The sequence below is a fragment of the Prorops nasuta genome, unplaced genomic scaffold, assembly GCF_024137725.1.
Source record: "Prorops nasuta isolate Cenicafe-Biocafe unplaced genomic scaffold, Cenicafe_Pnas_1.2 PNAS00033, whole genome shotgun sequence".
NCBI lineage: Eukaryota > Metazoa > Arthropoda > Insecta > Hymenoptera > Bethylidae > Prorops > Prorops nasuta.
Window position 1 is genome coordinate 1,763,162 of NW_027116830.1, and position 19,323 is coordinate 1,782,484.

General features: G+C 34.7%; 5 protein-coding genes across 7 annotated transcripts; 3 read left to right on the forward strand and 2 right to left on the reverse strand.

Moving 5' to 3' along the window:
- Positions 1-3,033: 3,033 nt before the first annotated feature.
- LOC136783341 (clc-like protein 2) lies at positions 3,034-4,234 on the reverse strand. Its single transcript, XM_066743441.1, has 2 exons — positions 3,942-4,234; positions 3,034-3,550 (listed from the first exon to the last, which is right to left on the reverse strand). Exons 1-2 carry the CDS (start codon positions 4,216-4,218, stop codon positions 3,171-3,173), a joined length of 657 nt encoding a protein of 218 aa, XP_066599538.1. The 5' UTR covers positions 4,219-4,234; the 3' UTR covers positions 3,034-3,170.
- A 1,169-nt stretch (positions 4,235-5,403) lies between these two features.
- On the forward strand, positions 5,404-6,594 carry Prx5 (Peroxiredoxin 5). Its single transcript, XM_066743449.1, has 4 exons — positions 5,404-5,545; positions 5,700-5,834; positions 5,910-6,041; positions 6,111-6,594. Exons 1-4 carry the CDS (start codon positions 5,447-5,449, stop codon positions 6,300-6,302), a joined length of 558 nt encoding a protein of 185 aa, XP_066599546.1. The 5' UTR covers positions 5,404-5,446; the 3' UTR covers positions 6,303-6,594.
- Positions 6,595-7,183: 589 nt separating this feature from the next.
- eco (Establishment of cohesion) lies at positions 7,184-12,177 on the forward strand. Of its 3 annotated transcripts, XM_066743316.1 has the most exons (7): positions 7,189-7,242; positions 7,356-7,446; positions 7,989-9,779; positions 9,850-10,069; positions 10,149-10,322; positions 10,392-10,597; positions 10,686-12,177. In XM_066743316.1, coding segments are annotated over exons 2-7 (2,517 nt in total). In that variant the 5' UTR covers positions 7,189-7,242; positions 7,356-7,444; the 3' UTR covers positions 10,810-12,177. The 3 variants fall into 3 exon arrangements, with proteins under 3 accessions (XP_066599414.1, XP_066599413.1, XP_066599415.1); XM_066743317.1 differs by having other exon boundaries at positions 7,184-7,446; XM_066743318.1 differs by lacking the exons at positions 7,189-7,242; positions 7,356-7,446 and adding an exon at positions 7,706-7,769.
- Positions 12,178-12,403: 226 nt separating this feature from the next.
- Positions 12,404-15,881, reverse strand: LOC136783293 (probable ATP-dependent RNA helicase DDX43). Its single transcript, XM_066743345.1, has 11 exons — positions 15,750-15,881; positions 15,453-15,566; positions 15,240-15,381; positions 14,876-15,172; positions 14,587-14,805; positions 14,224-14,516; positions 13,903-14,145; positions 13,684-13,831; positions 13,372-13,613; positions 12,926-13,088; positions 12,404-12,847 (listed from the first exon to the last, which is right to left on the reverse strand). The coding sequence occupies exons 2-11, from the start codon at positions 15,563-15,565 to the stop codon at positions 12,710-12,712; spliced, it is 1,998 nt and encodes a 665-aa protein (XP_066599442.1). The 5' UTR covers position 15,566; positions 15,750-15,881; the 3' UTR covers positions 12,404-12,709.
- A 623-nt stretch (positions 15,882-16,504) lies between these two features.
- LOC136783295 (putative lipid scramblase CLPTM1) lies at positions 16,505-19,222 on the forward strand. Its single transcript, XM_066743347.1, has 6 exons — positions 16,505-16,810; positions 16,988-17,572; positions 17,651-17,768; positions 17,860-18,072; positions 18,158-18,295; positions 18,385-19,222. Exons 1-6 carry the CDS (start codon positions 16,688-16,690, stop codon positions 19,143-19,145), a joined length of 1,938 nt encoding a protein of 645 aa, XP_066599444.1. The 5' UTR covers positions 16,505-16,687; the 3' UTR covers positions 19,146-19,222.
- Positions 19,223-19,323: the final 101 nt, after the last annotated feature.

Sequence of the window (19,323 nt, forward strand, 5' to 3'; positions counted from 1 at the left end):
CCGCCGCGACGCTACGCGACGCTCTCCACCAAGCAAATACGTAACTGGGCGCCCTTAATCAATGCGCCACGCCAGGGTCGAGTACCACTCCTCAACTCGATTCAATAATCCTGCCGACGACCTAGAGCATCGACGAATCGTAATAAAAAAAAATATATATCGCCATTTTGATTATTATTTTGAATATTTTTTATTATCAGTAGTTTGTCGAGCAGCTCGAAAGACGAGGGGACGCTCGACGGACGCGCGGCGCGAACCTGTCAATTAGGAGCAGAACCGGACGTCATCGGGGATAGGTCACTCTTCCGAGTTCCGCTTCGATTTCTGCTGACTCGCGCGCCACACGGACTTTCACCGAGCAACACAGACTTTAATCTCTTAATTACCGGCGGATAGAATCGCAGGAGGCTGCTTATACCAGCTAAACTCCACGGGAGACTTAAGCGTAATATTATGCTCGTACGCCGTTAAGTCTGCCATCCGGCTTGTTTATTAAATATCATCTCTCCCTCCCCCTCCCCCCCCCCCCCCAGGCCACCGGTGCACCAATCGAGCTGCGCAATTTCCAAGAAAATAATTCATATGAGATGGATTTGATGGAAAAGCAGGAGGGTGTTTCGCGGCGAGCACAGAAGACGGACACGTTCCGAATATTTTACACCGGGAATTTTTCCTCTTTAATTGATTCAATCGGCGAAAAACACGGCAGCCTGGTGGCTCACCCTCCGGGGATTCCCCCACAACGCCCCCTACTTCGCGTCAGCCAACCGCTGTAACGAGACGTCGGCAGTCGCCGCGCGCCGCCGCTGAATACGCCAATCCCCTCTTCGTGGTCGAATCCCCGTTCCATTAGGCCGTAGTAGTGGTAGTAGTGCTCGCTAGTGTGGTCCGCGTAAAACTATATCTTATCCGCATCTTTAAATTTCTCTCTGTAATCTTATATCTCTCCTATCGATGATTTCGTTATTATTACGCTGTAACAAACTGGTGTGTGCCTATGGAAACATTTGTACACAGAGGCACGAGCTAAAATAATGGGGCTGCCTCGTCCCTGTATAGTTTGAACCAGTAAATGAGACCAGAGCCGCGCGGATTTTCCGTTTGTTATTTTAATTAGAGCCTTCGGGCTCCTCTTAACGAGCGTATAGCTACGTTTACCGCATCCTTCCGGAGACTCCGGAAGCTAGCTGTATTATCGGATCACGTTTTCTTCAATTTTCGCCAAACTCTCCAGCTTTTTTACTTTTTTTTTTGCCACCGATGGATCCCGGCAAAATACGCTTCCCCGAACTTGAGCGAACGCTGCAAAAACTCAAGGGTTCGAACACTCCCACTCGACAACATTCGACTTTTTTCCGTTAGCTCCCAAGTCCAGTTTTTGCCCGTTACGCCAAGCCGTTAAACATTATTTATGTGCATTTTTTAGTCGGTCACTCGTGCAAAAAAAGGAAGGGCTTACCGTGACTTCTTTACACTTTTTTCCCCGTTATTTAAAAAACTTTGAGAAAACCACCTTTTCGCCCGATGTTTGTCCGAGCTGGGCCAATAAAAAGACCGTTACTCGAAAACTTGCCTTCTCCTTGGCGCTGAGCTTTTTCCGCAATTCTACCATACTTACTTGGAGTTTTTCACCATCCGTTCTAATAGCCCTGGCTAGTTTTTAGGCCTTAAAAAGATCTGCAAATACCAAAGTCAACCATGGCCAGTAACGCTACTTCTTTAGAATTTTTTGCGTACAACGCGAGAGGTTCCTAAAAATTCAATAAAACCTTCGCCTCGGTAAGGAAGAGGGCGGGACGGTCGGAGGAGAAAAAAAACAACAACACAAGGATAATTATAGGTTATGCAGAAAAGGCCTGTCGAAAAGGAGGCAATATTGATGGAATAGTGCAGGACCGAAGGAATATTTTGAAATGAGATCTTTTAATTTGTAAATAGAGCATATTATTTCCATTAGGGGCTTTTCTAAGCTTCACAAGGACCGCTTTTAATGACCCGGATGCTGATAGTTCCATCTAACAGTGTCGTATTCGATTCCTTCTCGCGTAATCTCAAGGTAAACCGACGATTCCCCGACGGTCGACCCTTCCTTCCACGCCTAGGATCGTGTTACGTTCCTCTCTCCTGCTGCCGCATGCTCCTTCACCGATCTCTTTACCTTCAATTCCTTCAAGCCTTTCATACGCACGAATCTCAATACTCGTTTAATTGCTAAATACATCCTTGTTATACCTATCCCTTTTTATAGAATTAGAAGAGAAAAATAGGTTGGAAAGAGAGTTTACTTCTCGATCAGGTCTTTCCTCCCTTTTCACTATTATCAGTAAATAAGCGACAAAGCATTAAAAGATCCCCCCTTCGAAGTTGATTCGTTGAATGTTCGATAGATGGAGCAATCGTGCAGCGCTCTGTGGCTGGATATGATCAGATATGATTGCCTACTGCTGATGTTCCGTATCTTCGCAATTACACAAATATTACCTTTCAGTCAATACGTACGCATCGATTGAAAGGAATAAGGAGATAGTGTCAAGACGGATGAAAATACATGAAACGTCTATTTCTATGTGGAATATATCTTTGGTTTTTCACAGCTACGTTTCTAGGCGGCTGGAAATACTGGTACTAGCGCCATCTGTAGTAGGAGCTGATATAACCTTGTATCCCAAGTGTGGTAAAACAGTGATAAATATATCCCCTCCACTCAAGATTGTATGGACCGGATTTATAAATCGAATTTATTCTCAATGTGGATAAATGGGCAGTTTAAAACTTAGCATCCTAAATCTCCAGAACAAACAGTATATAAATTAAACTGAATTTACAGCTTATTATAACACTTTCTTAGCCAGGATCAACTTGTCTTACTTTATATTAGCCTTCAATAGAACACTTAACTTTTTCTTCTTCGTAAATAACTGCCAAGCCGAAGATCGAAACTTAGCACGGTTTACCGATGAACTTTATACCGTTTTGTCATCTTTTAAAATTGGTTTAACTTTTTCTTCAAAATAAATCTTTATTATGCTTCACATACTTTATCAAAGGTCCAGAAATAAGTAAACGATTATTATTTTCGTATATTTAATACATAATATAATAAAAAAGTCTATAAATCTTATTTTATGGACGGAATAAACTTTACCTAATTAAGTATTAAAGTGTTCAGTTTACGCTGAAATCCTGCTTTGATGAGATTTTACAAAATAATTGTCCTTGTTCGACTGAACATTTACTTCCACGAGGAAAAGTATACTTGCTATAAGCATTAATATACTACCGATAACTGCTATAGCAAAAGACCAACCAAGATAGCTATTTTCTTGACCTGGCATCCAGTCCTTACCATTACCAAGGCATCCAAAAATAATGACAGCAATGCAGCCGCATATACCACTGGCCAATGATAGATATCCGATAGCGCTAATAAGCTGTGTATATCTGTTTTGTCCAGGATGACAACAAATGGTAAATACCAGAATTAGCGCAAAACTGATCAATCCAAGCAAAAAACACAGTGTGAAAAAGAATTGCGTAGCTATCATGAATGCTGAAAAAAAATTAGGAAAATATAGTAGATTTAATTATAAAATTTTAATCCTAGAGAGAACATAAGAGATCGAAAAGGATTCTCAAATGGCTTTGAACTCTCTTAATTTATCCGATTTTGTTATGCATTCTTTTATGTAAACAAATTTGTACTAAATATTGATTCACATTTCCAGTACCTGTCACTGTCCTTTTTAGTGAAAAAACGAAGATTCGTGTAATTAAAAATATGTACTTATTACAGAAATATATATACTCTACAAGCGGTAGAGACTAGGGTTTAAATACAATTTTGCATTGTAAAAGATAAAAAAAACATGTATTCTCTCTAGGGTTAATAATAATAATAGATCTTCGCTGGTGTATATATATATATTAGGAGTGAAACGTACGTGGTAAACGAAATCCGCGAATTTCTGAATAGTTAGCCGTAAATGGGTCGTAGACCCATCTGCAACTACCGAAGAAACGTTTCGGGGCATCAACTTCCGCCGGATTAGGCAGAGACCTGAAACAATGCCTCCAAAGACCAAGTTTATTGAGCTTTGGTCCTGTAATGCGATTGTCGCTAACCAGCCAGGATGCTGTAGCAAATGCAACACAGACGCAAATAAATGCTACTATGAAAATCCCAATACCAACATTACCGGACAAACTTCTCTTTTTCATCGTAAATCTTTTTAGTTGAAATAGTCGATGAGAAACTTAACACTCCGTTGACTATCTTTAATTTTTATTACGCGAACACAACTGGTCAGATATCTTGCTCTTCTCCAATCGACTGATTCGTTTCTCTGCTAACTGCCAACTGCTAAAGTGTTGCTTTTCTTTTTGCTGTTACCTCAGAAGCAGATTTCTGCTTCCTTCCGATCCCACGGTTGTGACTTGTGCCACAACCACACCCAGAGACCAAGCTCTCTCTCTTTCCTTCACGTCGACCTCGTGTTTTACCTTGCATTATTCTTCGGTGACACATGACAAAAGGAAGGATGCAAAAACGAAGCGTTGTAAAAAACGCGATAGAGAACTCGTGTGCTAGTGCTTGATAAATGGATTAGCTATTCATCGGTCGATTCAAATTTTTGCCGGGCGAAAGTTATACTTTGATCTTTGATCATTGAAGCGAAACAGTGGGAGAAAGTGAGAAAAAACTCTCTATGAGGAGAGGTTAAAGAAGGAAACTCTTGCTACTCTCTCGTTCTATCTCTTTTTCTCTCTGTCTTTCTGACGGTACCCGAAGCTTGCCGAAGGAAACCGAAGCAGTTCTCACACGATTGTATAAAAACGGTAGTAATAGTATGTGTGTTGAATTGTTTTTGTACTAAAGAAAGATCACCTAAAGGCTTTGTACCTTCTTACAGTTATATAGCAGCATGTAGCACATAATGCTGATAAATAATAAGTGTACTATATACCACACTCTACTATATACCACTCCCTAGCTGACGAATAGCTGACTAACATAGCCTAGGACATTCCAATATACCATTATATATATTCGAACACAGCGCACACATCAACCAACATCGCATATACAGCTATACAGAATATAGAATATCAGCGAAATATCCTATGAATAGTTAGAAAAGTCGAAGAGCAAGAGAATTAATTATTGACAAATATATACTTAACTTAATTGTTACAGTAGAACTACGTTGATGGAGCGAGTGATTCAAATTGACTAAGCATTAAATGTCTATTATAAATGAGGAAAAATTACGCAATTTCTTAGGATAGCATCGGCTTCCGGTTGTGGTAGGAAATCTTTTCTGTGGTCGTAGTTGCGGGCTAGCTAGCTCTTAACAGTAAGTAGGAAGGTCAAAATAAATTATTGCAGAGACTAGGGAGTAACGTGTAAAACAAGTAGGGTATAGTATCGATAAAAGCAACAGCATAGATGAGTCAGTTAGCGACCACTATTCTGTTGTCAAGTAGACGATCGTTGTTCAATTGTTTTCAAAGGAGAATACACGTATGCTCGATAAATATGGTTGCTGTGAGTTAAATATGTTAAATTAATTATCAATCAATGTTTTTTTCCTTATAATTTCTGTATATTTTTATTTTATTCATGTACCCATGACGTATACATATTATTTTGAAAAACTATAAAATCCTATAATTTTATGTGATGAATGTTAATTTTTCAGGTAGGAGATAATGTTCCTTCTGTGGAGCTTTTTGAAGACACCCCAGCAAACAAGGTCAATCTTGCTAAAGTTTCATCTGGAAAAAAAATTGTAGTATTTGCTGTTCCTGGTGCTTTTACACCAGGATGTTCCAAGGTGATTAAATGTCTTTAAACAGACAGTTTCTATCTGTAAAAGAGACACAATGAATAAAATTAAAATTTCTTGCAGACTCATTTGCCTGGTTATGTGGAAAAAGCTGATGAAATCAAAAGCAAAGGAGTAAATGAAATTTTTTGCATTGGGGTTAATGATCCATTTGTGATGGCTGCCTGGGGTAAAGACCAAAATGCGACAGGAAAGGTAATATTTTTTCTAAAAATATATATAATTTTTGAGGAAGTTATTGAAAATAAATCTGGTGTGTATCAGGTACGAATGCTAGCAGATCCTACTGCTACATTTACGGATGCCATGGGTCTTTCCGTGGATTTAGCTGTGCTAGGTGGAAAGAGAAGCAAACGATACTCAATGATAGTGGAGAATGGTGTTATCAAAGAGCTGAATGTTGAGCCAGACAACACAGGCCTATCTTGCTCATTAGCTGATAAAATTAAAGTTTAAACAATTAAATGTATGGGCCACTGATACCATATAATATTAATGTGATTCAAAAAACTAATTCTCTGTGTTTGAACCAATATGGTTTTGCAAGTAATTACACTCATCATATTTTGACATATCAACTGTATACAATAATATAAATAAACTGCTATCAGCAAATTTGCATTTTATGCAATGAAAATTTTAAAACTTTCGTAATACTTTGATGAAGTATCAAATATGACGTCACCTTTTAAAATACTCACATGTGTTTGATAGTTGTCTAATAAATTACTACGAACAGTAAAATAAATTTTTAGTCATTTTAATTAAACCAAATAATTTTCCAACAATATTTTTTATCCTGCACATATCAAAAGCTTGACAATTTCCTGTTTCCCATTTACTAGTATTGCAGTTGTGTCAGATTTCAGTCAATGATGCAGCTATTGAACTTTTTTACAACAATAAGCTATGAGTGAATGGGGATATGTAGTATAGTATATATGTATACTATGTACATACATACACGTACCATAAACACATAGTATACATGAGGAACGCAATTGTAGTACTTTGCTGCAACATGTTCAACATTCTGTAATCATTAGTATACAGGGTCTTTTCCTAATAGCGGAGCATAGGAGATTCGTGTTAGTTGACTATAAAGACCCTGTATATATCAGCATTTACAGCCTATTTTCAAGTTCTAGATCTGTTAGCTATGTTCAGCGTAGATATTTAATTTTGAATTTCTTTTTTTAATTCTTCTTTTGTAAACTGGTTGAGAGGGGAGAGAAAGAGAGGGAACCAATCAGGATGCAAAAATTTGAACAGCTGCAGCAGCTTATAATTTTCTCACGCGCATGCAGCGCCAAAATAGCGCGCGAGAAATTATTCCGGTTCAGTCACAAGCAAACAGGAAAAGGGCGATAGGACAGTTGAGTACTTGAAATTTGAAGTAACGAATTATATTAATTTTATTTCTGTCTAAAGTTTAACTCTATTTCTCATTATTTATTATACTAACTCAGATTTTTGTTTTTAAACTGTTACTTGTTTCTTACATTATAGCTGCACAAGTGCAGTTGAAGCCTACAACGCTGTTACGGGGTTAACTGCGAAAGGAAACAAAAATATAAACAGCTACTCTTCTATAAATAATGTAAGCTTTTATTACACACTTTCAAGGACTGATCCCTTCCTATATTGCATTGGTTTTTCATAATCTTATTTGGTAACTTTAACAAAATTCCGAATTTTTCCTACTTAGGGCCGGTTTTTCCACCTATTGGTAAAATTTATCTGCTTGGTAAAATTTACAAACTGTAGTAAATTCTAATCAATTTCAAGCTTTACCAAACGGATAAATTTATCCAGACATTTGCCAATAGGTGAAACAACCGGCCCTTAGTGTACAACTTAAAGCAACCCAGAGGATGGAAGTGAGAACTAATGAGAAAATGTCTACATCCGTGACTATAAGAGGTATCAATTTTGATAGTAGGGTGTTTTTGAATAATTTTTCTGTGTGCATTCTAAGAAGTCTTAAGTAAAAAATTAAAATCTTGAAAAAAAGTGTATGAATTCCTACATCCATGCTCTGGAACGATTTAAATGATGCACTTTGTATAATGAGTCAGAAAAATAAATTTATAGATTGCATAAGAGAGGTTTCTTTTATAATATTTGTTTATTTTTTTTTAGGACTTTAACGATGTCCTCAGATAGTGGTCAAGGACAGTCATATTGTACTCCACGTAGGACTCAAAAAAATCTTTTTGGACCTACTGGTAGCTCATCCAAAAGAAGTTTGTTTCAAGAAGAAAGTGCATACAAACTTGGAGATAGGTCACCTGGAGAAGATTCTGATATAGGCCCTATGTCCCCATTAGCTTTGAGTGACAGAAGTACCTCTATTAGCATTGGTAGCTCTCCCGGCAGGCAGTATGATTCACCATTTGCTTCTCCCGAGAACCTGTCATCACCAATTGGCCGTATCTCTTGGGATCGTTTATTACCAAGCTCTGGCAAACTCAGTATCTCTCCTTTCAGTTCCCTTAAGAAATTGAGCAGAATTGCTAGAAGTGGTAAGCCAGTGCCAAGACGTAAAATATTTCCTCAATCTCCTAGTCCAGTCAAATGTTTACCTGGAACTCCTCAAAAAGATGATTTATCAAATAGTGAAATAATCCCAGAAACTCCTCCACGTATCACTGGAAACCAATTGCAAACAGAACAGATAACTGTTACTCCTCTCAAAAGTGATAGTCCAGAGCACAAGCTGGTAACTCCCTTAGGTTCTGTAACTAAATCAGTTTTACTTCCAAAATTACATCGTCGAAAATCATTGAGCAACTTTGACGAAGGTGATATTTCACCAGAGAAAAAGGAAAACTTAAAAAGACATGCTAATGATAATTTAGGACATTCAACAACTAAATTAATTAAGTCAGACGAGTTCTCAGCAGTACCTAAAGCCCGAGCATCGCTGTTTCAAGAGAAAAAGGAGGAGACAAATTTAGAAAAATTCACAATGAGTACAAAGAGCTTTTATAGCAAAAGTAATCCTTCTAATCACCAGAGATCTGTAGACTTAAAAAAATTTACTGATGTCGGTAAAATTACGACGAAAAAGAGAAGTCCACCTGTTCATCACAATCATTACACTTCAAATGGTCAAAGGCGTTCATTGAAGCGACGAAAGATGGGAGAAATCAATGTCGGTGTTGGTCATGGAATCAAAAAACCTAAACCTAGAACTAATCTCAATGGATCCAAGAGATTCTCAACTTCTTCAAATGAAAATAAAAATCCAATGAATACATCCCTGGAAAAAAAACAATCCACCGATGTGAAACAGAAACATGTATCTAAAGATAAAAAGCAAGGAATCTCACCAGAGGTACCTGTTGAAAAGACCAAATCCCCAGTAATAGACCCAAATAAAAGGTTTTTCAAAACCAATAGAACAATCAGATCATCTAACATAGCTACTGTAACAGTAAATAAAAGCATAAAATTAAAGGTAGCAGATGGTAAAATTGCATTAAATAATGCTTCTCAATCGAAAAAAGCAAAATTATCTAAGGTAGCAGATCTGTCTTTTGATACTACCGATTTAACAGTAGACGAACCCGAACTTGAAACAGAAGCAGATAAAACTAAGGTTGCTAATATTTTGAAAGAATTGGAAAAAGACTGGACGGATGATGATACTGATCAAATGGAAATACTCTCAAATGTTGCTGCAAATAACTTAAAATCACCAATGAAATTAGGAGGTTTTTCAACAGATATTGTGATGTCACCTGCCAGTGAGCTTAGCAACATGACATCAACAATGAATATCGAAGACATCTCCACTCCAACAACATTTGAAAATATTAATTTCAATACAGATATTCAAAGTCAGGCTAGCGAGTGTGATAAAGATGATAATACCAGGAAGTATTATCCTCTATTCACTAAGGGTTACATATCTGATAAAATGGAAGAGTGCGTATTTCCGGAAAATCAGTTGATTTGAATAAATAACTTAAAGACATAATTAATATTTTCATTTTAGGGATGCAGAAAAAACTACAAAGAGTACGAAGAACCCGGTCAATTGGCAATTATCTGTAAAGGCAAATGGTAAAGATAATCAGTATATGCTGGATTTTGGACAAAAAAAGTTTGGTGCTACTCAATGTCCAGAATGTCATATCATTTATGAGCTAGGAGTTCCTGAAGATGAAAATGCTCATTTAAATTATCATAATAGCAAGACAATTTTAAAATTTCCGGTATGAATTGATGAAATATGTTAAGATTTAAGTTACAAAATATCTGTATAATTCTTATATCATTTGTAATAATTCTTAGGGTTGGAAAAATGAGAGAATTGTAGATGAAGATCACTACACAAAGAGCCGTGTAATTTTAGTAGAGCCCGACGATCCAAAGCAATATTGGAAGAAAGTTTCAGATATTTTGGGTGTAATAGATAGAGATCTAGGTCTGAGTGAAATATCAACAACCGAATACCATAACAAAAAGGTAAGAGATATATATCACTGAATAAATTTCCATAATTTGATCAAATATAATATAATGTATTGTTTACAGATTTATTTATACGTAAGGGAGAAAACAGTTTTAAGTGTACTGGTGGCAGAACCTATTAAAAGTGCTCATCACATGATACCTGAACTTATCGACCTGAATTGCTGTAGTGTTGAAAGTACACCGGCTAAGTGTGGAATAAATGTGGTTTGGACGGCCATGAGTCATCGACGTCAAGGAATAGCTTCAAAAATGATTGATATTCTAAGGTTAATTTGAAATATTGCCATTCGACTCATTATAGTCTAATTGTACAAATAGCCTCGATGTACTTAATTAACTTGCTAAATATTTCAGGTCCAAATACTATTTCGGATATATCATGTCTTTAGATGACATTGCATTCTCAATGCCAACTCCGAATGGAAAAATATTTGCCGAAAAATATACAAAAACTAAAAGTTTTAAAGTTTATAGCTAAAACATTGATGAAGAATTTCTTTCAAAAACCTCTTATTTTTCTTATTTATATACAGGGTGTTTCACCTAACAGTCATCATGATACTTCTAGAAGTTTTTGATAATATTGGGAAAAAAGGTTAGTGTCAACTAGCAAAGAAAAAATAAAAAACGGTCAAATGCTATTTTTTAAAAATAAAATCATATGTTGCATGTTTTTGTAGCTTATCCTAAGATCTTTTCAAATTACTACATAGATGTACTATTTGATCTAGACGTCTACGAGATATATCGATTTAAAAGATAAGCTACAAAAATATGCAATAAAAAATGAATGATTTTATTTATAAAATAGAGGTAAAAATATATGGCGTGTAAGGTGTGCCTTTCTGCACGCTATGTAATGCTGTCACCTAACAATTGAATGTTTTTTATTCTTAAGAAAAGGTCAGATTTTTTCGACTTTGATAGAGAAGTGACTGGCCATCTTTTATCTAAGGTATTTTTTTATAATATTTTAAAGAATGCTTCAAAATATGGCAGCTGTTAAGTAAAGCACAATATATATTACATATATTTATAAGAGTAATCGTTAAAATAAGTATTTTTTATTTTTACCAAGGTGTTCTTTAAAGGTGACTCCTACTAAATTCTATTAAATTAATTATAATAAAAGTAATATAGCTTATGTGACGAGAACTATACTGCTTTAACTCGAGGCTGTACAATTCCTGCCATATGAACTGTAACATTTTAATAATAATTAAGTTAATAATGCTTGGTAGAAGTTACCTTAAAACTACTCCAAATAAATTAAAAATATCTCTGGAATCTGGGCGCTGATAAAAAATCTTAAAACTTTTTTTAAGTCACTTTTTTCTTATTTAGATAACATGGAATTTTAACGAACTGTGAAAATGAATGTTGGATTTTTCGTAGTTGTAATTGGGCGACTATTTTAGATCCATTAAAATGAACATAATTTTTTCAACCTCTGATTTGCATATAATGACTCAAAAAATCCAGTTATCAAATTTCACAAAAATCTGATGAATTTGTATATCTTTTATCCACTTAATGAATCTGTTAATTTGTTTTTAATTTTGACTACAAATTTATGTTCAGAGAAACAAAAACTGAATATGTATAAATAGCAAGTACAATTGGTCCTCCTAAACTGTTTATGTATTTTTGGCTCAATTTTAATATTTTGACCTTTACAGTCAAGAGATTAATTCCTTTACCAGCGTGGATGAATATTCATTCAGCTTTCTTAAATAATAGAGATCAATTTCATCCAGTACTTTTCTGAAAGTACTTTTATTCAGATGCAAACATGTTTATAGAAATAGCTGCTATCTTTTATATGTAAGTACAGAGCTATGATTTCTTACGTCCATGCTTTGGACGAATTAGGTGAAACACCCTATAGATTATAACAGCAAAGTACAATTTTTGCCAATGGTAAATAATTTATGAAAATAAGCGAACTCATATTTTTTGTAAATGCATTCATTTATTTAATTACATAAGAACCAGTCAGTCATGTAACAATCATTTGGAAAAAGCTTGCAACAAGAAGTTACAATACAAAAAATAAACATGTTTTATACTACATATTCAATGAGTAATTAATTTTCATTAAACACATCAATATTAAGTACTTATGACAAGTTCCATTTGTACTTATGCAGTCGATATAAAAAATAAATAACTCTTTAAAACAGGTACGTTTTTATCAAGTTTTTCAAAATAAGATATACAGCTTTATAAGCCGAGTTTTTAAATTTGTTTAACAAATCTTAGGAATTGATGTTGAATACTAACTAGAAGTAACAATCTTCGCTTATTTCTTGCGGTTAACTTTTTTTGAACAGTTCTTAAATAGAATAGAATATAAAACTACAATAATAGAATTTTTCTTAAAATCTATCGTTGTCATAACGACTTCTTCTCGGTGGACCTCTTCCATAACTACGGGCGTCATCTTTTTCTTGTGCCTTCTTTTCTTTCCAGTGTTCATATCTCTCTGCCATCTTATAGAGCTCCTCTGGAACTTCCTGAAGAAAGGAAAGCGTAAAAATGCCAGGTTTAATCGATGAAATTAATGTATAGATTTATATCAGTAGCTATTTTACCTGAGACGCTTCTTCGAGAATACTAATAAGTCCTTTGGCGTGAGACCAGTCTTTTCTCGTCATAAGACTAATGCTTTCTCCCGTACGTCCAGCACGACCAGTTCGTCCTACGCGATGAACGTATTCTTCGATATCGTGTGGAAAATCGTAATTAAACACATGCCTGCAAACATAATAATATAATAAAAAATCCAATTTTAATTGAAGAGTGGCAATACGAAAGGGTATATGTACTACTTTTTCATAATATGAGTTTTTCCCTCAGAAAGTTCATAAATGTTATTACGAATGTCCTAAAGAGGAAATTGATATTCACATAAAATTACACCTTCTACAGTCCTAGTGCGATGTTTCTTTCATATATATATTTTTTTTTAATTAGCTCTAATTTGTTTGGCCATCCGCATCCCCCCTTTTTATTTATTAAATCTATTTAAAGTACGCACGTGATGTCTTCTATGTCGATTCCTCTACTCGCAACATCCGTCGCTAAAAGAATTCGAACATAGCTGCTTTTGATATCTGCCAATGCTTGTTCCCTGTCGCTTTGATCACGTCCACCATGTATACTTTGACAGTTCACGCCTTTTAAAGCCAGCTCACTCGACAGTTCATCAACACGACATTTCTTACCAAAAAATACAATAACTTTGTCATCTGGTCCCATCTCGGAGAAGAACGATTCCAACTGTAAACGTGGATGATAACTCAGTAAGTTACATCTTTGAAAGTATTTACTGAACAATAATTTTAAATACCATCTCTGTTTTTTCTTCTTCATCGACCATAAAAATCTTTTGTGTAACTGTATGTACAGCAGCTAAATCTAAGGAACCAACAAATACTTGAATAGGATCTTTCATATACGACTGAGCTAAACGTCGAACTCCTTGTGGCCACGTAGCACTAAAACAATCTTTAAGTAAGGCATTGATGCGTAAATGATAAAATTAAAATAAAGTTTATGCATTAAGAACCTTGTCATTACTGTTTGCCTGTCAGGCCTAACGTCGATTAAAGTCTTCCTAATCTGCGGCTCAAAGCCCATATCCAACATCCTATCAGCTTCATCAAGCACCAAATACGTCACACATGTAACATCTAATACTTTAGCTTGAACCAAATCGTTTAATCTTCCAGGGGTAGCTATTACAATTTCAACTCCTCGCTCAACGATACTTATTTGATCCTTGCGGCTACCACCTCCATAAACGCAAACACTATTATTTAAATATTTCAACATTCTTTAGCTACAATTTATACAATTACAATACTAATTTAATTCAGATAATACTAACGCTTTAATTCCGCGATATTTGTATTTCCCTACTTCCTTTTCGATTTGCAATGCTAATTCTCTTGTAGGGGCCATAATAAGAACATTGGGGCCTGTTTGCTCTGATCTCGATGTTTCTTGACCATCAATATGAATTAATGCAGGAAGTAAGAATGCCAAAGTTTTTCCTGTTCCAGTCTGAGCTATGCCAATCATATCTTTTCCGCTCAAAAGAATTGGCCAGGATTGACATTGAATAGGACTAGGTTTTTCAAAACCTTGTTTTCTGATTTCTTCCATTATATCTGGATAATGCTGGAAAGTTAACATTAAATGAGAACCCTCTAAAACTTTATCATAATAATATCAAATAAAAATTACCTACAGAAAAAGCTTGATCAAAAGTTTGAATTGGATTAGGAATTTTAACATTAGCCGAAGCATCTTGTTCTTGATCAAAGACAAGCTTTACTTCTATCTTATTATTTTCTCTCCTGAATTTTGCCACATCCTCCTCAGACATTGATGCAATGGTAGGGTCTTCAAAATAAAACTCTTTTTTGATAGGCCCTTTGGTAGACCATAACTTTGTCTTATACTCATCCTAACGCATAATGAACCTTATTAGATATTAAAAGAGATCTATATTTATTATTATATTAGTATGACCTTACATATTGTTTTGCGGCTATATTCCAATCAAATGCAGCAACATCGCACGGTGTTGCATTTGCAGACCAATTGCATTCTTCATTTCTTTCACCAGATGTTTGATAGTGGTTGTCAGAATATGTTGAATAGTTTGATTTGGTATGATTATGTGTTGCATAGTTATTTTCTGTATCTCTTTGATTTGAGTACCGATCATCTCCTACTAATTTTTCAATTAATTGTTTAGCTCTCTCTTGAGCCTCTGTCTCTCCTGTTATAGTTATAGCTGTATTTCCATCATCACATTTATTTCTATCAATCTATAGATTAAACTAAATTAATTTCAATGCATAAAACTTTTGACTTAACTATCAGTACACCATATACCTGAATGCTAGCTTGGCTTATATCTTGTAACTCTCGGATCTTGCTGCCACCTTTCCCTACAACTTTACCAACTTTACTTGAATTAATATAAATTACTAGACCATTTTGATCATTGGAAGCAAAATTATTATCTCCATGTTGCCTAAAAAAAAATATTGAACTACTTATTCTTACTCATAATTATATTATTTACTAAAGATTTGTTTTCTAAACCTGTTATTTCTATTTCGACTTGATTGATTATCACTTTCACGTCGGTCTCTCCTAGAGTAATATGTATTCCCAGATCCTTGGCCATCAAAGTCATTACCTCTCCAGTTAGACATTCTAAATGTAGAATAATGATTTAAATAATTATCGAAGGCAGAGACAATTCGAAAATTAGAATTTAACTCTTATAATGGTGAGAATAACGATGTTTTATAAAACGGGTGTAAATTCCAAACAATATGACTTTATTGAAATATTAAAAAAGCAAATAGAATAGAAAGAATAATAAATTCTTATTACCTTATTTTCCACTGTCAAGTATGAATTCACAATAGATGTTATTTTTTTAAACAATGAACACTGTACAGCGATGATTTTTGATTACGGCTGATATGTAATTATTCAGCTATCTCGTTATCCGTTAGCCTATAAGATACACTAGGGGTATTCCCAACATTTTGGCTGAAACTCTATATTTCCCTATATTTGTTAACATTGAGAGGTTTGTCATCGTGTCAACGGAACTTTTTGTTGATCGTAAGGCCAATCGTTTTGAGTTTTGTTCTGAGAAAAATACAACCAATTGAACTGTTACTTTTCCGTTAGAGCCGTACACTGATTCGCTAAACAGTTGTCGGAACTAGAACTCGGAACGATTTCTCTCAGATCATGGACACTGGAACTGGAGTCACTGGACACCGGAGTCCGGACAGAGAGAGAGAAAAACCCGCAGTTTCTGTGACACAAATAAATAATTGATGTTCAAGCACCTTAGCGCTATGTAAAATACATGCCATGATTGGTCAAATGGATTGAATTGACCAATCATAACATAGCGCTAACTTAGCGCTAAGGTGCCTGAACACCACCATGTATTGTCAACTTCTGTCAACATCTGTCGAAGTCTGTAAATGGAAAACGCCCTATACAATATAGTTTACCTGACACGTGAAAGTAAAGAGATTGGTGAAGGAAATTCGAGGGGAAAGTGGTGTGAGGAGAGGAGAGTGAGGAGACTAGAAGCAACTGTAGGCAAAGGCAAGCAGTGGGTAAGAAAGAAGTCGAGAGAGCAAGAGATGCGAAAGTAATAGTTAAATGGAAAAATAATTAAACTTGGTTAAGCTAGACTAGAACTGGCTAGAGATAAAATAAAACTAAGATAAACCCTCTTCCAAGATTCAGGTGGAGACACGATACGGTTTACACACAATAAGATTTGTGAACTTCGATATATAAAAATGGTGAATCACAGCAATGATGATGACCAAGATCAGGAAGAAACAAATCTTTCAGAAGATATAGAGAGTACTGAGACAAATGGAGAGCTGGTTAGTTCAGAACAAAATAACGAGGAAAGAGATGTGAGTAAACAATCATGATTTCAACTAATATTTTTCACCAATAACTGCTGTAATCGTGTGTGAAGACTTGCGCAAATTAAACTAGGAAATTAATTATTTTTAAATAAGATTTCAATGGATCAATGTGCATTTTAATTATTTTTCCATTGTTAAACTATTTAATAATATATTTTTCAGATTAATGCTGAAATCGATGAGCAAAGAAAGAAATACCAACCCACACGTTTGGAGTCATTTTTTGCCATTACAAAAACTTTGATTATTCGAGCTCTTATTCTTTATTTTATAGCATCATTCTTTAGACGTCCACAAACTGACACTCAAAATTCTGATAGTACTGGAAATAATGTAAACAAAGTACCAGCATCAAATATATTTCCCAATGGGACTTTATTTGATTTAAGGGTATATTTATCAGAGAATGAAACTCTCAAACAATTTGATGATCCAAATTCCTTAATATGGATTGAGGAGAACTTAATATATGGGGATTGGTATAGTGGCCCAAATCAAGATGGATCTAGGAGTTTGGAATATTCATTTATTCCGTCTAATAAATTGAAGAATAATGGATCTATATATCTTCATATATATGTAACCAAAGCTGGAAAATCACCAAATCCAAATGCAGGAAAGGGAATCTATGCTGGTGGTCATATGTCATATTCTAAAAAAATGTTAAACAAATTCAAAAAGATTAAATATCAGAAAAGACATAATTTATTAACAGGAGAAACAACAGCTAGCAAAGAAGAAATGAAGGTATAGCTTATGAATCTTTTTTAATTCAACAAAACACCACCAAGGAAAATACTTAACAACTTCATTTTATAATTTTAGAAAGCTGAATTGTTAGAACAAGAATATGTGTCACATTGGCACCCAAATTTAACTATCAACTTAGTGACAGACCAAACAAATTGGGTACATGGTCAAGTTCCACCACCTCTTGATGAATGTAAATACCATAATTCACCTCATTAATCATTTATTAGATTTTATGTTATTTAGTATTCATTTATTTATTTTGTTTTTTCTCTTTTCTATAGATATACATTTTGTACCTGGGCCAGGTCAATCACCAACTTTTTATAAACCAGCACTATATATGAATGATTTCTGGAATATGCAAAGGGATTATAAGCCTCTTAATGATACAGTAACAGCACTTGAGCTAAAGCTAACATATCAACCAATTTCGATATTTAAGTGGCAAATATATGCAGCTCACTCTATGAGAAATAAGTGGACATCTTTTATGGGTTTTTATTTATATTTCTCATATTAATAATTATTGTACATTATATATATAAATGTTAATTTTAAAAAGAACAAAATTCTTTGCAGAAGACACAGATGATAAAGATGATGATGATCAAGACACTCTGAAAGAAACATTATTAGAAACAAATCCATACCTATTAGGACTGACTGTTGTCATTTCAATCTTACATACTTTCTTTGAATTTCTTGCATTTAAAAATGGTAATGTTTCATTTGCTATATTAATAAGGTTCTTTTAGTGAGTCGATCGTTACAAATTGAATAATACTTTCTATTTTATTTACTTACAGATATCCAGTTCTGGAACAACCGAAAGTCCCTGGAAGGGTTATCGGTTCGATCAGTATTTTTTAATGTCTTTCAATCATTAGTTGTATTATTGTATTTATTAGATAATGAAACAAATACTGTCATTCGCATTAGTTGCGCAATAGGCTTGTGCATTGAAGTATGGAAAATCAACAAAGTCGTAGACATTAAAGTGAACAGGGAATCAAAGATTTTAGGTATCTTCCCAAAAATAACTTTCCACGATAAAGGGTCGTACGTGGAGTCTTCCACAAAGGAGTATGATAGGTTGGCTTTTAGATATCTATCATGGGCACTTTATCCATTATTGGGTGGATATGCCATTTATTCTTTAATGTATCTGGAGCATAAAGGCTGGTACTCTTGGGTACTTGGTATGCTCTATGGATTCCTCCTCACATTTGGTTTCATCATGATGACTCCACAATTATTCATTAATTATAAACTGAAGAGCGTAGCTCACCTTCCTTGGCGCATGATGTCTTACAAATTCTTAAACACTTTTATTGACGACATCTTCGCATTTGTTATAAAGATGCCGACGCTTTATAGACTTGGTTGTTTCCGCGACGATATTGTTTTCTTTATATTTTTGTACCAAAGATGGATTTATAAGACCGATCATACCCGAGTTAATGAGTTTGGTTTTACTGGGGAAATGGAGGAACAACTTACAAATAATAAGGATCAGAAAGCTATCAAGGATCATCCTAAAAATAAAATTGATAAAAAAAACGAATAATGTATGTGGTGCATAGAATTAAAATGGAACACATGTTACAAATTAAAGTTAATAAATTAATTATTAAAGTGTATAAATGCATACTTGTATTTGTTAATTCTGAATTACATTCATCAGTATGCATGTATCCATCTTTTCTCATGGTTTAATAAATATAAAATATTCTTAAGATGATTGA

Excerpts from the sequence above, each read along its gene's own strand:
- LOC136783293 (XM_066743345.1), bottom strand. The coding sequence starts at position 15,565 with ATGTCTAACTGGAGAGGTAATGACTTTGATGGCCAAGGATCTGGGAAT. Across the intron at positions 15,382-15,452 it reads AGTCGAAATAGAAATAACAG|GCAACATGGAGATAATAATT; the intron begins GTTTAGAAAACA and ends ATTTTTTTTTAG. Across the intron at positions 14,517-14,586 it reads CTTTTGATCAAGCTTTTTCT|CATTATCCAGATATAATGGA; the intron begins GTAGGTAATTTT and ends TTAACTTTCCAG.
- LOC136783341 (XM_066743441.1), bottom strand. The coding sequence starts at position 4,218 with ATGAAAAAGAGAAGTTTGTCCGGTAATGTTGGTATTGGGATTTTCATA. Across the intron at positions 3,551-3,941 it reads TCGCGGATTTCGTTTACCAC|CATTCATGATAGCTACGCAA; the intron begins GTACGTTTCACT and ends ATTTTTTTTCAG.
- LOC136783295 (XM_066743347.1), top strand. The coding sequence starts at position 16,688 with ATGGTGAATCACAGCAATGATGATGACCAAGATCAGGAAGAAACAAAT. Across the intron at positions 17,573-17,650 it reads CTAGCAAAGAAGAAATGAAG|AAAGCTGAATTGTTAGAACA; the intron begins GTATAGCTTATG and ends TTATAATTTTAG. Across the intron at positions 17,769-17,859 it reads TCCACCACCTCTTGATGAAT|ATATACATTTTGTACCTGGG; the intron begins GTAAATACCATA and ends TCTTTTCTATAG.
- eco (XM_066743317.1), top strand. Across the intron at positions 10,070-10,148 it reads AGACAATTTTAAAATTTCCG|GGTTGGAAAAATGAGAGAAT; the intron begins GTATGAATTGAT and ends AATAATTCTTAG. Across the intron at positions 10,598-10,685 it reads AAAATGATTGATATTCTAAG|GTCCAAATACTATTTCGGAT; the intron begins GTTAATTTGAAA and ends TAAATATTTCAG.
- Prx5 (XM_066743449.1), top strand. The coding sequence starts at position 5,447 with ATGAGTCAGTTAGCGACCACTATTCTGTTGTCAAGTAGACGATCGTTG. Across the intron at positions 5,546-5,699 it reads GCTCGATAAATATGGTTGCT|GTAGGAGATAATGTTCCTTC; the intron begins GTGAGTTAAATA and ends TTAATTTTTCAG. Across the intron at positions 6,042-6,110 it reads ACCAAAATGCGACAGGAAAG|GTACGAATGCTAGCAGATCC; the intron begins GTAATATTTTTT and ends GGTGTGTATCAG.